This window comes from Ictidomys tridecemlineatus, chromosome X, assembly GCF_052094955.1.
Source record: "Ictidomys tridecemlineatus isolate mIctTri1 chromosome X, mIctTri1.hap1, whole genome shotgun sequence".
NCBI lineage: Eukaryota > Metazoa > Chordata > Mammalia > Rodentia > Sciuridae > Ictidomys > Ictidomys tridecemlineatus.
The window spans coordinates 77,987,596-78,005,338 of NC_135493.1; the positions used below are offsets into that span (position 1 = coordinate 77,987,596).

A 17,743-nucleotide genomic window follows, 5' to 3' on the forward strand; every position below is an offset into this window, starting at 1 on the left:
ATGTGTATGCATGTGTGTGTGTGTGTGTGTGTGTGTGTGTGTGTGTGTGTGTATGAACTTGAGGAAGAAAAAAACCTCCACTGATTTTCAAGAATTAGTTTGACCCTGTTGGAAGCTTGCCTGCTATTCACAGCAAAGTCTTGTTATTCTCCTGGTGGACATAAACAATTTCATAAAGTACCAACATCAGACAAGGTCAATCTGAGACTATGAAAAAGTAAAATTAAACAAGACTACTCTTTAAATTTTTCTAAGTACAAATAAAAACTATGCCTTTCTTCAATCTTCAAAATATGAAAATGTCTTCTTCTCAGCTAAAATAACTCCCATTCTTAACCAACTACAAATTAGCCTCACAAATTCATCCTTCCCTTTAGATAAGTTATTGAGCTACCCAATAATAGAATAATCTCCATTTCTTTTTTTAAAATTTTTGTAGTTGTAGATGGACAGAATGCTTTTATTTTATTTGTTTATTTTTATGTGGTGCAGAGGATTGAACCCAATGAATGCCTCATGCATGCTAGGCAAGCACTCTGCCACTGAGCTACAGCCCCATCCCCTAATCTCCATTTCTTAATAGCATCAAATCCAGAGTTAAATAGCATCAAATCCTTTCTTTTTTTTTTTTTTTTTTTTGATACTGAGGATTGAACTCAGAGTCTCTTGACCACTGAGCCACATCCTCAGCCCAATTTTGTATTCTATTTAGACACAGGGTCTCACTGAGTTGCTTAGTGCCTCGCTATTTGCTGAGGCTGGCTTTGAACTTGTGATCCTCCCGCCTCAGCCTCCCAAATTGCTGTGATTATAGGTGTGCAACGCCATGACCAGCTTCCAGAGTCTTTCTTCCTTAAACCCACCCCCAATTACCTAGAACAAGCCCATGTCCTGTTTTGAAGCCTCTCAAATATCTGCTAAATGAGATAACATCACCCATGCTGCAATGAGTAATAAACTCAACATGTTCAACTATAGATGTGCTCCTGGTGTTAGGCTAGAGGATACTAATTAATTAACTAAGACATTCTAAAAGCCAGTCGTGTTGGTACACACCTGTAGTTCCAGCTACTTGGGAAGCTGAGGCAGGAGGATGGATTGAGTCCAGGAGTTTGAGATCAGCCTGGGCAACATAGTGAGACCCTGTCTTAAAAAAAACAAAAAATGTGTGGAATGACTGGGAATGTAGCCCAGTGATAGAATCTGTGCTGAATATGGCCCTGGGTTCTATCCACAACACAACAAAAACAAAAGCAGTGGTAGAGCTCAGGAAAAATTGGAGGCTTTAGCCCTATTGAGTTATTTATCTCTATCTGATTTTTCTAACTAAAAATTCTCTCCCTTTAACATTCTGTTTGAATTTTTTCATGTGTACTGGGTAAAAAGGAGAAAGACTAGGGCCCTGAAGGTGAGGCATGAAGGAGTCTAACTACAAATTCAGTCTATTAGAGAAAAAAAGTCAAAGAAGGAAGCACTTATAAGAGTAGCAGCAGCACCAAGAATATCAACTGTCCTTGAAAATGACCTCACGACTCACTGAATGGCTTTAGGTCTTGGAAAGACTTTGTAGTAGACCAAGCTATTACTTTAATGACCAACTCCTTCTCTGTCCTCTTATCCAATATCTCCAACTTTCAGGAATTATTTTTTAGTATGATTAGAAAAGAAGCAAGCTGCATTGTTCACTTAAGGGGTTGAAGAAAAGAGAACAGTACAAGACTTCTATCAATTTGACCATCAATTTTTTTTTTTGTCTTCTGTTGTCAAGGCTGTCTTTCTTTTCTTATTCATTCATTTTTTATTATTAGAGCTTTACAGTTATATACAGTAGTTAGGTTCATCCCCATAAACTCATACACGCATGGAATTTGATTTCAGTTCATGATCCCCCCCTTTTCCCTTTCCATCTTCCCTAACGTCTTCCCTCCCCTCCTCTGTTCTCCTTCCTCGACTCTACTACATTTCCTTACACTCATCTATTTATTTCAAAGTTGTCCTGTGAGATTCACTAAGCAAAAGGAAAAAAAGGGGGATCTGAAGATAAAGCAGGAAAAGCTGTAGGCATGGAGGGGCATAGCTTCAAATGAAAAAAATCATGTATATTTCTTCACTTTGACAGCACATATGCTAAATAATAAAACAATACACAGTGCTCCTATGTAAGAATAACAAACAAATTTGAGAAGTGTCTTAGTTTGCTAGGCCTGTCACAATAAAATACCAGAGACTGGGTGGCTTAAACAACAGAATTTTATTTGCTCACAGTTCTGGGAGACAGAGATCCAGATGTTGGTAGGTTTGTTTTTTTCTGAGTCCTCTTTTCATGGCTTGCAGATGTCCAGTTTCCAACTGTGCTCAAACATGGTCACTCTTCTATGCACATGCATGTCTGTATCCTAATCTCCTGTTCTCTTAAGGACACAGTTCTCTATCCTTTTTTAATTAAATTTAAATTGTTAGCTATTCTTTTGTAAGGAGAAATGAAAAGGACGGAAAGAACTAGGAGGGGAGAACTGGAATGAAATAGTATGGGGATTGGACAGTGAATTTTTCCCTCTAAGAAACGAGCCATTAAAGAGTCATTGTGTGTTGGCTCAACCAAGGATGGGCCAAAATTAAAGGGCCTGGGGTAAGCAGAAAAACTTAACTAACTTTAGTCAAATCAAGGGAGCAAGTATATTGTCCTGATTTGTCAGCGAGTACAGTTTATCTAATCACTTGGGAGGCAAAGAATGGGAATTTGGAGGGTCTGCGTCTGTAGGTAAACAAGGAGGTCTTATCCAAGTAACAGGGAGAGGGTGGTTCTTTGCAATGTTTCCTAGAAAACAAAAAAGTGAAAGTATTTCTTAATTGGCCCTGTTTTCCAGGAGCACAGGGCTTGGGTAAAATTAAACATTGTAAATCCCTGCTTTTGTTCAACATGAATGATATTCATTGCTGAGTAACTCGGGGTCTCCAAGCATTTCTCCAGACTTCCTTAGCAGTGTACCCAGCAGCTTGTTCAGGGAGCAATCCAGCCCATCATGCATTGCCTGCTGCAGTGACATGTTCTTTGAGGTAAGGTATATCAAGTGGCTGGTAAAATGATGGACTAGAGGAATGAGAGAGACTTAATACAAGGAGATTGAATAAAGAGCTTGTTTTAATAATCTGGATGGAAAAGATAATAACAGGTGACATTTACTTAACACTTACTTTGTACCAGACACCACTATCATATATTGCACCCTGTTCTAATTATATTAAAAGTATAACTTCTGAGGACGGGGAGATTACCGAGGAAGAACAGGAGTTTGGGGCTGATCATTAAAGTACTTGCCTGGACCTTTGCAAGTCTTTCCAAGAACTAAAGCCTCTCTATGAATCCTGAGGTTATTTTCACTGACAATTGGTTTCCTGGAGTTGCTCCTGCTCTCATAATTGATTCTTTGGTCAACTTTCTTCTTTCATAGTCCAGAGTCCTGTTTTAAAATTCTTTTATTAGATATGGTGGCTTGTTTTTTTGTTTGTTTGTTTTTAACAACTTTATTGAGGTATAATATACATACCATAATATCCTCCCACTTTAACTGTACGATTCAATATTATACTTATGAACTTGTGCAACCATCAACACTATCTAACTTTAGAATATTTCCATTATCCCAGAAAGATCCCTAGTGCTCATTTACATCCACTGCATATTCTCATTGCCAGCCCTGAGTAATCATTTCATGCTTCTATTATCTATAGATTGGCCTCTTCTCAATTTCCTGGAGGCCCATGCTGGCCTCCAACTCAATGCTCCTGCCTCAGACTCCCAAGTAGCTGGTACTAAAGCATGTGCCACCATGCCTGCTCTTCTGGATTGTTTTTGTTTTGTTTTGTTTTGTTTTGTTTGTTTGGGTTTTTGTTTTTGTGTTTTGGTACCCAGAATTGAACCCAGGGGCACTTACTCACTGAGCCACATCCCCAGCCCTTTTACTTATTTTATTTATTTATTTAGAGATAGATTCTCACTAAGTTGTTCAGGGCCTTGCTAAATTGCTGAAGCTTGCTTTGAATTTGCCATCCTCCTGCCTCAGCCTCTCAAGCAGCTGTAATTACAATCTTCTGGATATTTTTAAATGTAATAACACAATATATGGTCGTTATTGTCTGGCTTCCCAGATGCCTTTTCAATTTGGAGCTAAAACTCTCCTGTGCCTCTCTCTCTCAGAACAACAGTCTTCTTCCAGTTATCTAGTACACATAAGCTCCATAAATCATTCTTCAATTAGAACATAAAAGGGAGGGGCTGGGATTGTGGCTCAGTGGTAGTATGCTTCCCTTACACGTGTGAGGCACTGGGTTGGCTCCTCAGCACCATGTAAATAAATAAAATAATAAAATAAAGGTATTGTGTCCATCTACAACTAAAAAATATTTTTTAAAAAAGAACATAAAAGGGAGATGGACTTCATTCAACTTGTATTAGTTTCTATGCGTTCTTTCCCACATATATTATATGAATATCCAAATATATACAATGTGTGTTTAGCCTCCCCTGCTTTACTAATATTAAATGAACAATAGAAAATAAAGATCTTCATCTAAATTGTTTTTCTCTAATATATTATATTGTAAACAAAAATCCTGCATAGAATAACCTTAGACATATGTCATTTAGAAAAATGCATATACACCTGGAGAATATTTATTCTATTAGTGGAAATGTTGGTCCAAGGGAATGTGCACATTTGGGATTCTGAAAGAAAATGACAAGTTTTCTACTACACTCAAATCCAACTTTTAGACCTGTGACAATTTTATTCATTAAATATAATATTTAAATGAATTCAGTGTGCATATTGTTTGGCACAAAGAAGTTACAACAAATATTTAATAAACTTTTTAAATTTTTGACTCTTACCAATATTAGCTTGAGAGATTTTGTCCAACTTATATTCTTTCATCAACTATGAGTGTCCATTTCCCCCAGTTTCAGTCATCACATTTTTTAATTTTAAAAATTATTTAAATTTTTTAAATATAATTATTTTAATTTTAGCAAATAATTATTTTCATTCAGAAAACAATGACTTGAACAGTAAATATAGCTTGTCTTTGAATACCCTACTTTCCTCCCTAAATCACTTTCAACTCCCATACCACTACTTCTATTCTTCCCTTCTCCACCAGATGCCTAGGCTTCCTAATACTCTTTTTTCCTACCAAAATGTCATTAATGCATCTGTTTATTTTTTAGTAGTTCTTTTTAGTTACACATGACAGTACAATCTATTCTGATATATTTATATAAGCATGGGATATATTTTATTTTAATTAGGACTTCAGTCTTGTGGATGTACACGGTGGTGAGATTCACTGTGGTGTATTCATATATGTACATAGGAAAGTTATGTCAGACTAATTCCACTGTCTTTCCTATTCCTATCCCCTATATACCTTTGTACCTTCTGACATAAAGAAATATCTATCTTGGGTTGGCTCAGTGGTAGACAACTGGCCTTGTATGCATGAGGCACTGGGTTCGATCCTCAGCACCACATAAAAATGAAAAATAAAGATTTTTTAAAAAGAAATATCTATCTTGATAAGAGTAATTATCTCCAAAATGTGATGAACATAAGGTTTCTCTGCTCTCAGATTTGCATCTGGATAGCTCAGTTCCTCGGATCTCTTTGCTACTCCAGCTATGCCTTGATCTCCCCATCTATAAAATGCGGCTAATAATAGTACATACTTCAGAGAGTTATTGTGAGAATTAAATGAGTTATTTATGTAAAGTTGTGGTTTCAGTGCCTGACATATACCAAGAATTCAATAAATATTGTTGTTCTTACTACCAGAATTAGGAGGGTCTCTGATGGTTATAGCTGATGTGTTTACTGCCACCCCTATACTGTTAACAAAACTCTGTGAGTAGAGTAGTACACATGGTTTTGGATCTTTTTATGAAGCATATCTGATTCTGAGAGGAGGACTTAATTTACGACATTATAAAACCTATAATCCCAGGTTAGACCACACTAAATTTAAACCCTACCTCCAAGAATGAGACCATGATTTCAATGTTTCTTTCTCTCTGAACAATGTAAAACAATACACTAAATATCAATGCGTTATCTACAAATATCTGTTGGTTTTCATTTCTCTTTTTAAAAATTCTATATTTTGGGCTAGGATTGTAGCTCAGCGGTAGAGTGCTCACCTAGCACGGGCGGAACCTGGGTTCGATCCTCAGCACCACATAAAAATAAAGGCATTGTGTTGTATCCATTTACACCTAAAAAATAAATATTTTTTTAAAGTTTTATATTTTAATAACTTAACAATAATCAGTAATTACATTTATAACCCAACAAAATGAAATACATATGCTCATATATATAATATATATATTATATATATATAATTTAGAAGACATTCCATCATAAAGCAATCCAAAAGGAAACTTATCTCTAATTTAAATCTTAATATATATAAGGTAACGCAAGGAAACAAAAGATTTTAAAGAATTATTTAACATAATAAATAAGAAATGGATATGAAAAAATTCATCAGGTTCCTAATAAACTTGAAAAAAATTAATAGATTTTTAAATTAATACAATATTAGGGCATAGTTTCCAACCTTAAAAAGTATAAATACTAAGAATGAAACTATTAAATATTATCTAGGATGCAAAGAAAGAACCATTTACATAAATCTAAATTTCTATGGTATTTGATAAAATGGTCAAAACATTTTTCTCAGTTATTCCACACTGGGGACTCTTAATAAGGTAAAAATCAGAAATGCAGAAGATGTTTATACTCAAAAATTCTTTACAGCATAGCTTCTAATAGTGAAATGGGTGGGGGGGGAATTTCAATATTCATAGAAATGGAATATATGTGATTAAACAATAAATTATTATAGAGCATAAAAGATACCCTTGGAAAATTGTTTGAGTGGCATGTATATAAAACTAAATAATACATGTAAAATATACATTACTGTATGATGCCAATAAAATAAAAATGTGCAATACTTGCACAGAAAAATGGTTGGGAAAATACATCAAAAGTTTGATAATATGAATGCTACTTCATTTTTTGAAGTTACTCTAAATGTAGGGCTAATTTTTACCTGGTGATTTCAAAATATACATAAGGGCTAGTGATACAACTAAAAAAAGCTTCATAATAGTTATCCACAGGTTGAGGGAATATACATTGTTGTCCATATTAAATTTTCCTGTACCTACCAAATTGTCAACAGTGATCATGAATAATTTTTAAAATCAAAAACTAAAGCTATTTTTAAATATACACAAGAATTATTAATGGCATAGGGAAATATCACCATACAATTATATTTAAAAGCAGGTTATAGAGAAAAATTATGTTAAATGTGAAAAACATAACTAACTAAACAGATGGGGGGGAGCTAGTAAAAATGTATCTAAACATTAAAGTTGTTGTCTCTGATATTATTAATGTGAATGTTTGAAAATTTCTTCTAAGTTCATTTGAATCTCGACAGTGTGAACATATTATTTTCATAATGAGAAAAGGTGAAGGCTACAAAATTGAATCCCAATATAAATACAGGGTAAAGAATACGAAAATCATTTAAAGAAGAGAAATGCTTTGAAACACAAAAATATGTTTAGCCTCCCTAATTATCAAAGAAATGAAAACTAAAACGTTGTCAAGATGCTAGTTTTAACCTATCACACTGATAAACAATTATTTTAAGGATCATAATCAATGCTGGAAGGTTGCAGAAAAGCATTTTATATCTATTCTTCTTGGAAACATTTATTCTGCAAATCTGGAGGGGAAGGAAGCCTAGACACTGCTACAGTTCTAGTTTGTAGAACTTGGCTGCCACCTTCAGGAAATTAATGAGATTAATAATACAGTTTTTTGGTTTGGTTTTTTCGTTTGTTTGGTTGGTTGGTTTTTGTTCGTTTCTGGTTTTGTTTTTGGTTGACTTTATCCATATACATGAAAGCCTTTATAAACTTTGTGAACCTAGTAACTGAATGAGTTGTAATTCAGGTGACAAATCCTTGGGAAATAGCTAGATTTTTAAGTGAAAGGGAAGGAGAAAGATTATTGTACAAAAGGTAAAGATGTAGAAGAGTTTGTTAATGCAATGTGGGTCAATCTGTTGTATTTGCCAACAATAACTCTTTTTTCCTTATACTCCACCAATAGTTCAATGACTGATATAAAAGACCCTATAATCAACAGTGGCTCAGTAAAGTAAAAAGGGAGTTTCACTAATGGAAGAAAAGTTCAGAGTGCAACTGTTCAATGCATTGTAATAGTAGAGGTATTGAATAACAGCTGCAAAACTGTATGATAGGAAGCTGTAGGCCCTCTTTCCTCAAATAAACATAAAAAGCAAAACAAAATAACCCCCCCTCAAAAAAAAAAAAAAACAAGTAGGAGCTATCTGAACCAACTTTGCCAGAGTCTGGAAAATAGTCAAAGATTAACAGCAACCAAGCAAATACACAATCAAAAAAAGTTACCTTCAAGGGCTGGGGATGTGGCTCAAGCGGTAATGCGCACGCTTGGCATGTGCAGGGTGCTGGGTTCGATCCTCAGCACCACATAAAAATAAAATAAAGACGTTGTGTCCACCAAAAACTGAAAAAATAAATATTTAAAAATTCTCTTTCTTCTCTCTCTCTTTAAAAAAAAGTTACCTTTAAAATAATAGGATGTTTTGTGGTGTTTTACTTGCCCTTGATCCATGTCCTTCCCACTGAAGTGGTTGGCAGATTTGGTCTTGAAGAAGCAACACAGGTTCTCAGTTCTTCCCTTAAACAAAAAGAAGCAGAACACACCTTATTTGCAAATTATTGTACACACCTGTTCTATCCTACATGGGGGATAGTTAAATGATGCAAGGCACTCATCTTTGCTTCGTGTGATCTAAGAAAGGGAAGGCAGCAGGTACTACTTGTAGAGCTGTAAGGAACTTAGAGAAATTCAGTCCTCTGGGAAAAGCTGAAAAAAACACAAGCATGGGGGCTGGGGTTGTGGCTCAGCAGTAGAGCACTCATCTAGCACTGAGTTTGATCCTCAGCACCACATAAAAATAAATAAAATTAAGGTATTGTGTCCAACTACAACTAAAAAAAAAAAAGACACAAGCATGATAAGGAAGGATGTATTATCAGAAACAACCTTAGAAGACACAGAGCAAATATGCAAAGATTTGGAGAGCTCCTAGCATTCAAGGACATCTCTGTCAAAACATTAGCTGAATATGAGCTAAAGGAACAAAGACACCAGTGGATATACATGACAAGGAATAATCTTTGTAAAGTTCAAAAAAGTTCTAAAACACACATATCACTATAACTTTGAATAATAACAAAAATTAACCTAGGGAAGATAGAGAATATGATTTACAACTTAAGTAATTAAATGCTCAATTTTCAATAAGAAAATTACAATGCTATACAGAGAAACAAAAAAAATGGTCTATTCAAAAGGACAAAATAAATTGACAAAAATTAGCCTGAGGAAGCCCAGATATAGAACTTACTAGAGAAAGATGTTCAAACAACAGTCTTAAATATGCTTTAAAAATAAAGGAAAATGGCCAGGTGCAATGGCACAGCCTATAATCCCAGCAGCTCAGGAGGCAGAGGCAAGAGGATTGTGAGTTCAAAGCCAGCCTCAGCAAAAGCGAGATGCTAAACAATTCAGTGAGACTCTGTCTCTAAATAAAATGCAAAATAGGGCTGGGGATGTGGCTCAGTGGTCAAGTGTCCCTGAGTTTAATCCCCAGTACCAATAAATAAATAAATAAATAAAAACATGGATAAAGAATGAGAGGAGATCAGGTAAACAATGTAAGAACAAAATGAGTATAGCAGTGAAGAGAGAAAAATTATTAGAAGGAAAAGCTAATTCTGGAGCTGAAAAAATACAGATTATTAAAATAAAAAATTTACTAAACACATTCAACAACAACAAGAAAAACTTGGAGTTCATTTCAATGAACTTGAAGGTAATGATAATTGAAGGTGAGAAAAGTACAGTCTAAAGGATCTGTTTTAAAGAATTGGCTGACACAATCGTGGAGACTGGCAATTCCAGAATCTCCAGTATTAGCTAGTAGGCTGGAGACCCAAGGATGTTATATTTCAAGCCTAAAGGTTATCAGACTATAGCCCCAGCAGAGATCCACTGTTGCAGTTCAAGACGAAAAACTACTACAGAATATACTTTTCTGTGGGGGAGGCAGGTACTAGGGATTGAACTCAGGGGCACTCAACCACTGAGCCACATCCCTAGCCCTATTTTACATTTTGAGACTCCGTTTCACTGAGTTGCTTAGTGCCTCACTTTTGCTGAGGCTGCCTTTGAACTCATGATCCTCCTGTCTCAGCCTCCAAAGCCACTGGAGTTACAGGCGTGCACCACAGCGCCCAGCCAGAATACACTCTTGTTCAAAGAAGGTCAGTCTTTTTGTTCTGTTCAGGCCTTCACCTGATTAAATGAGGCCTACCCACATTATGGAGAGCAATCTGCTTTACTGAAAACCTACCAATTTAAATTGTTTAATGCCATCCAAGAACACCTTCACAAAAACATGCAGAATAACATTTCACCATTATCTGGGCACCATGGTTCAGCCAGATTGACACAATAATGAATTTTGTTATATATATTTTTAAACAATTTGGGGAGAAGGATACTGTGGATTGAACCTAGGATGCTTAACTACTGAGCCATATCTCTAGCCCTGTTTATTTTTTATTTTGAGACAGAGTCTCACTAAGTTGCTTAGGGCCTTGCTAAGTTGCTGAGGCTGGCTTTGAACTTGAAATCCTCCTGCCTCAGCCTCCCTGGGATTATAGCTGTGTACCACCACACCTAGCTTAATATATTTTTTTATTAAAAAATGAAAATAACCAGTCTTGGTGAGGATGTGGAGAAATCAAAACACTTTTACATCATTGGTGGATGTGTGGAATGGTGCAGCTACTCTGGAAAATGGTTTGGCAGTTATTCAAAAGTTAAAAATATAATTGCCATATGATCATTCTACTCCCAAATATATGCTCAAAAGGATACAAACAAATTCTTATATACCAATGTTCATAGAGACATTATTCACAATAGCTAAAAGTTGGAAACGACCCAAATATCCAACAGATGATGGATAAACAAAATGTGATGTATACTTACTGTGGAATAATAGTCACCTTTAAAAGGAATGAAATTCTGTTACATACTACAACTTGAATGAACCTTGAAAGCATGCTCATTAAAATAAATCAGACCAAAAGAAGGACAAATGCCATATGATTCCACTTATATGAAGAATTTAAAATAAGAAAAGCCATTGAGACAGAAAGTAGAATGGAACAACCAGGAACAAGAGAAATGGGGAGTTTAATGGGTACAGAGTTTTTGTTTGGGTGATAAACAGGTTTTGGAAATGAATAGTGGCAATGATTTTGTAACATTGAGAATGTATTTAATGCCACTGAATTATACACTTAAAATGATTAAAGTAGTAAATTTCATATTCTGTATTATTGTGCATGTGGTGTCAAGGATTTAACCCAGGTTATCTCATATGTTATGCAAGTGCTCTACTACTGAACTATACCCCAGCCCAATATTCTATATACTTTGCTACAATAGAAAAAGAAAGAGGAAAGATATTGGCGGGGAAGTGAGTGTGTGCTGGAATGAGGAGCTATTGATCAGGAAATAGAACTTTGGAGTATAAGATTTAGAGTGTTCCAAGTTATGACATGTTACAATATATCAATATATTAAGTCTAATAGCAAATTCTGATACTCCATAAAAGTAGTAGAAATACCAATTCTTTTTAACTTTTTAAAATTGTAGATGGACAGAATATCTTTAATTATTTATTTTTATGTGGTACTGAGGATCAAATCCAGTGCTGCCTCACACATGTTCTACCACTGAGCCACAACCCAAGCCCCAGAAATCCCAATTCTTAATAAAGCTTATATTGCCTTCATTTCTATCACTTAGAATCTCAGCCTCTTCAGTTACATAATTCCTCATAATGGACAAAAGTGTGTTTTTACAATGCAAACAGCAAATGAGGTATTAATGAATATTTTGCTGTTCTTATCATTAGATTCAATAAAAAAGTGGGATCCAGTATCTGGTGAAGAGGAATCATTCTCATCCTTCAACTTTGTTGGGGAGGGCTAAAGGTTAAGAGCAGTCCTTCTCTTAGAATGCCTTCCTATTGTTTTACGAGATTTATAATATATCTTTAACTATATATAATTTGCCTTTCATTTAGTTGTTGATAATTATAAGAATGAGAAATATGTACATTTTCCTTGGAAGAATGTTTGGTGCCATGATTAGCTAAAGAGTCAAAATCTTATAGTAAGATAGGAGTCAAAGCATTAGTGTCTTCTATGAATCTGGTCTTGTGGGAATAGAGTAGATGTGTAAGGCATCTGGAGTTTGAAATAGCACATTGTTTGGCTAATTTCCTAGGGGTTTTGTGAAACTAGTGAACAATTCTTAGGGTTTGGATGGAGTTTGGGTAAAGTGCTATCTCGAGCTTTCAGGAAAATTCATGATGGACTAAATTAGTGGAGGAATAGCTACTTCAAATAAAGAGAAAGATATGGATACTTGTAAGGATTAAATGAGGTAATAGATGGGAAAGTCCTATTTTAACTAAATTTACAAACTTGAGATGGAATTTAATTACCCTGCAAACTAAAACTTTCCATGAACATGCAAAGGGCCTAAGTCTTTCATCTAACACAGACCCTTTAGCACAGTGTTTCAGTGTAAAGCTAAGGTATACAGGCAGATTATAGCAGGTTATGAAGTAAACAGATAATGAGGAATTGGAGATAGTACCTTCCAGGAAAAAAAAGAGAGATGAGAAGAATCTAAGGTCGAAGTATGTGAACTTTTCAGACTCAGAAAGCCAAAGGTTGAATATTTCCTCTCATATGCAAAAGCTAGTCCAAAATAAGAAAAAGAAGTTGGGGTGGGGATCCCATGAAAATAGAAGGGAGAACAGTGGAACAGAGGAAGGAAATTGGGAGGGAGGAGGGACAAGAAAATAACAACATATGTCTGACTATCTCTGAGACTGGCTAAAGGTATTAAAAACACTCCAGTAGCTATGAGCTTGACTAGCACACAGATTTGGTTTCTTTTAACATTATTTGACTAAAGGAACCAGAGTTGCTTGAAGAAAGGGCTGAGACTAGGACTGGTGTAAAATATATAATATGAACCTAGAACATTTTTCAGTACCAGAAAGCAAAGAAGTGCTTTAAAAAAAAAAAAAAAAGGCAAACAACCTTGTTAGGAATATATCAAAGAAACACAGGAACAAACTTCCAGAGCTCACAATAGCTAAATTTGAGCAAGCTGAAAAACAAAACATTAAAGTGTTATTGGTTATAATGAAAAGCAAAATAAATATCAGTGTGTCCATATTTACAAAAATTACTGAACAATAAATACATCGGGAAGGAGACAAATCTACTATGCAGAAGAATTCCAAACATCATCAATGATAAATCATATTGTTACCAAAAACTCGGTCCTTGTCCCCGATGGAATCCAATAATGAGGATAAGGTTTTGAGAAAAAGTTTATTGCTTTGCTAGCAAAGGAGAAACACAAGGGACTCCTGTCCCAGAGATTGTGATTCTGCCAAGCAAGGAGCTTTTAAAGAGGTGGTTCAAAGGCTATATTCAATATGTTTTCTGAATTGTAATTCACTTGTTAATTTGGGAGGTAGTCATTTCTGAGATCTTCTGGTGCCATCTCCAAAGTCTGAATGACTTCATTCCTGTGGTGGGTGTATGCTTAAGGACAGATAACTTTGCCTAGGATGCCAAAGAAAGAAAATCCTGCTTCCCCTGAGATTAAGGAGGAGGGAGAGAGGAAGAGGAAAGAAACATGACCATTTAAAAAATAAGTTGCAGTGGCACAGCAACAAGGACTATATTCAAAGCATAAAGTACTATTACAATAATGATAACATGTACCCTTGATATGATGTGATGAAATGGCAGTTTCCCCATGTGGTCTCCAAAACCTATAACCTCAGTTTAATAATGAGAATGGCAGTAGACATTATTCTGCAAAATTCCTGACCAGTATTTCTCAAGTCTGTCAAGGTCATCAAAAGCAAGGCAAATGACCAGATGCAGTGGTCCATGCCTGTAATCCCAGCAGCTTGGGAGGCTGAGGCAGGAGAATATCAAGTTCAAAACTGGCCTCAGCAACTTAGTGAGGCACTAAGTTAAGAAAGTTTGAGACCATGTCTCAAAATTTTAAGATAGAAAGGGTTGGGGATGTGGCTCAGTGGTTAAGTGCCCCTGGGTTCAATTCCTGGTACCACAAAAAAAAAAAAAAAAAAAAAAACCGCAAACAAGGCAAATCTAAGAAAGTATCACAGCTAAGTGATACCTGGAGAAGATGGGACAATGAAATGTAACATGATGATCTGGGTCCAAGAACAGAAAAGAGACTTAGGTGAAAACTGAGGAAATCAAAATGAAGTATGGATTTTATTTAAAATAATTCAGAAAAGGAAAATAAAGGTGTGTGGGAAGGGGTCTCATGAAAATCAAGAAGATTCCAGCAACTCAGGAGGCTAAAGCAGGAGGACTGCAAGTTCAAAGCCAGTCTGGGCAACCTAGCAAGGCCCTAAGCAACTCAGCAAGACCCTGTCTTTAAATAAGATATAAAAAGGAGGTAGGGATGTGGCTCAGTGGTTAAGCACCCTTGGGGTTCAATCCCTGTTATTGGGGGGCTGGGGGAGGAAGGAAAGAAAGAAACAAAGAAAGAACATTGAAGGGATATCAGTATTATAGAGGAAAAGGACCAGGGGAGAGGAAGGAGGAGAGAAAAAGGGGGAAATACCAGGGAATTATATTGTCCAAATTATATTGTTATATTGTGTGCATGTGTGAATATATAACAAATTCCAACATTATGTGCAACTATAATGCACCAATAAAAATTATGGGGAAAATATGAGCCAACAGTATTGACTCATAAACTGTAACAAATATAGCCTATTCATATAAGATATTAATAGGAGAAATTGCATGTAAGATATATGAGAACTCTGTAGTACCTATGCAACTATTCTGTAAAACTATTCTAATATGAAAGTTTAAATTATCCATAAACTTGGAATGGTTGCCTAAGTTTCAAGTATAACATTAAATTCTATACTAATTGGGAATAAAGGTTCTAGGAATTATAATCTAAAGACAGAGAGAGAACCTAATCACAGGAACTGCATCATTAGAGTTGAGGTCTAGAGCTCCTATAGGGGGCACTGATACACCCTGGCAGATAGTTTTGTTATCCCTGGTTACTCTATCTCTTCCTTCCACTTTCTACTTTGTTGCTTGATGTATAATTTTGATGGCATAAAGCCTCCAATAGAGGCCCAATATTATATACTTCTTTGACATCCAGTGAAATAGGAAGGACTTCAAATGGCATAATCACAAGTTTCCCTCCCTGCTCCTGTGGATGAGGACCTCACGCAGCATCAACAAAGGATTCTCAAGTAGGGGTGACTAAAGACGGAGAAAAACACAGAGACAAAGAAAACACAGGGACCTTTTCATGTAAAGTTGGGGCCAGGTAGGACACTACACTTTGATAAAGGAACAGTGACCCAGAACTACCTCTACAAGTTTATTATATAGTGTCTCATAATCAGGAAATTAAACTATAGGGGCATTATAAATTGTTTAAGGCTTCTGAGTTGTCAGAGGCTTCTTGTGTACTAAAAAGTTACAGAGCTAGAAACATTCTTTGCAGCTAATGCAGTACTAGAAACACTCTGCTGCACCCAGGAAAGACATTGACCTGGGACATCTGATAACTGTTAGCACTGGAACCAAGAGTCAAGGCTGATAACACCCTCACCTTTGGCAAGGAATATTTCCCAGGCTTGGCTTTTGCAGATGCCAGGGGATCAGCCAATGATGGAGGCTCAAACACTCTCCACACCTGAGCCAATAGCCCTCTTTAACAGGAGGACCAAGTGTAGTTCTTTCTTATCCTTGAGTAGCAGGTTGCATTTTCCTGCAAACTCTCAAAAGTTTTCAAAGAAGCCAGTCAAACATTCTCCCAGAGGTACCAAGGGTCACCCCACACTCTTGATACTACAAAGCATGCCTCCTGTAACCTCTGGTTGTGTTCTTTGTTCATGAGTGGAAACAGGTAGAAATGATGATTGCATAACATTGTGAATGTACTTAATTTTTCCTGAAGGAAGCAGAATACAACAATTACTAATTGGGCATTATGTAAAATTGTGGATGTGTAACCGACGTTATTCTGCAATCTGCATTTGGGGTAAAATTGGGAGTTCATAACCCACTTCAATCTAATGTATGAAATATGATATGTCAGGAGCTTTGTAATGTTGTGAACAACCAATAAAAAAAAGGCTGGCCTTGAACTTGCAATCCTCCTGCCTCAGCCTCCCAATGTGCTGGGATTACAGGTGATTACCACAACCAGATTCATGTTCCCATTTTTGCTGCTCCCCTGCCCTTTCCATTCTCCATACTGCAGCCAAAGTGATATTGTAAGACATGCAAATTGACATGTCTATGACACTCATTTACTTAAGACACTTCAAATACTTTAAAATAAACACTCAACCAACTAGTTTGGCTTACACATTCTGGATCCTGGCTATATCTATATCTTTCCCTTCACTTCCTGCTACTTGGTACTTGCATCAATATGCTTTGTCTACAATGACTTTTCTTTCCTGGAATTGTCAAACTTGTTCCCTTCATACGGTCTTTATGACTGTTGAACCTTTGCCCTTAGATAGTTGCATAGTTTGCTCCTTCTTCATGTTCAGTTCTCATTTCAAATATTATCTCTTCAGTGAAGCTTATGTAAAAGTGTTGAATCATCAAACCTAGCATATTGCCCTGTTTTCTTCTCCTTGAGCACTCATTATTATTTGGAGTGATTTTTTTATGCCCCACATCCCCAATAGAATGCAGATACTGGGAAAATTGCACCTTGTCTGTCTTGCACTGAGAACAATGCCTGGCACATAATTATAATATGTGCTCAATTATTGCTAGTTGAATAAATACATTACTCTTATGGTTCTAGGAGGCCAGGGAAATCCAACAGAATGGACACCAGAACCACAGTTTTCCTCTCTTTTATTCATCTTGTTTAGGTTCCTTGGCATATATTTCAATGGTACAAAATCCTCTTCAAGACAATATTTTTAGATTTTATCTAACTATTGTCAAAGTTGCCAATTGGGGGCAATATTGTTCCACTAAAGTGCTACAAACTGCCCAAATTGAGCAGAAGTCCTGTTATACAGCTGCTCTGGAATTGAAAGCCACCTTCCTTTCAATGTACCTTTTAAAATTCTTTGCAAAATCACTTTGGGTAGTGTGGAAATTTTAACAATTTTAAATCTTTCAGTCTATGAACATGAGGTATCTTTTCATTTGTATCTTCTTTAATTTCATTCATAAATGTTTTGTAGTTTTCAGTGCAAGTCTTTTTTCTCCTTGGTTTATTCCTAAGTATTTTGTTCTTTTCTTTTGTTATTTGATATTATTATCTTTGAAATGGAGTTATGTCTTTAAATTCTTTTTCAGATTGTTCATTCTTAGTGTTAGAAATGCAAATGACTTCATGAGGTTTGTATTCTGCAACTTTATTGAATTCATTTATTAGTTCTAACAAGTTTTTATTG

At 35.8% G+C, this 17,743-nt stretch overlaps 2 protein-coding genes across 9 annotated transcripts in view; one reads left to right on the top strand and one right to left on the bottom strand.

Moving 5' to 3' along the window:
• The window catches only part of Pbdc1 (polysaccharide biosynthesis domain containing 1), a 346,698-nt gene that overhangs the window by 195,335 nt on the left and 133,620 nt on the right, over positions 1 to 17,743 (top strand). The window lies entirely within an intron of this gene.
• LOC144371728 (uncharacterized) overlaps positions 2,233 to 17,743 on the bottom strand; it is a 37,823-nt gene continuing 22,312 nt past the window's right edge. For 3 of the 8 annotated variants that reach the window (XM_078034717.1, XM_078034716.1, XM_078034718.1), the window contains exons 5-7: positions 8,725 to 8,801; positions 6,194 to 6,268; positions 2,233 to 2,818 (exon numbers count right to left, since the gene is read on the bottom strand). In XM_078034717.1, coding sequence (XP_077890843.1) covers positions 2,715 to 2,818; positions 6,194 to 6,268; positions 8,725 to 8,801 — 256 coding nt within the window. In that variant the 3' untranslated portion in view covers positions 2,233 to 2,714. Of the gene's footprint in view, positions 2,819 to 3,319; positions 3,462 to 6,193; positions 6,269 to 8,509; positions 8,628 to 8,686; positions 8,802 to 17,743 lie in introns of all 8 variants that reach the window. The other 5 variants (XR_013431807.1, XR_013431809.1, XR_013431806.1 and 2 more) reach the window with 5 other exon arrangements.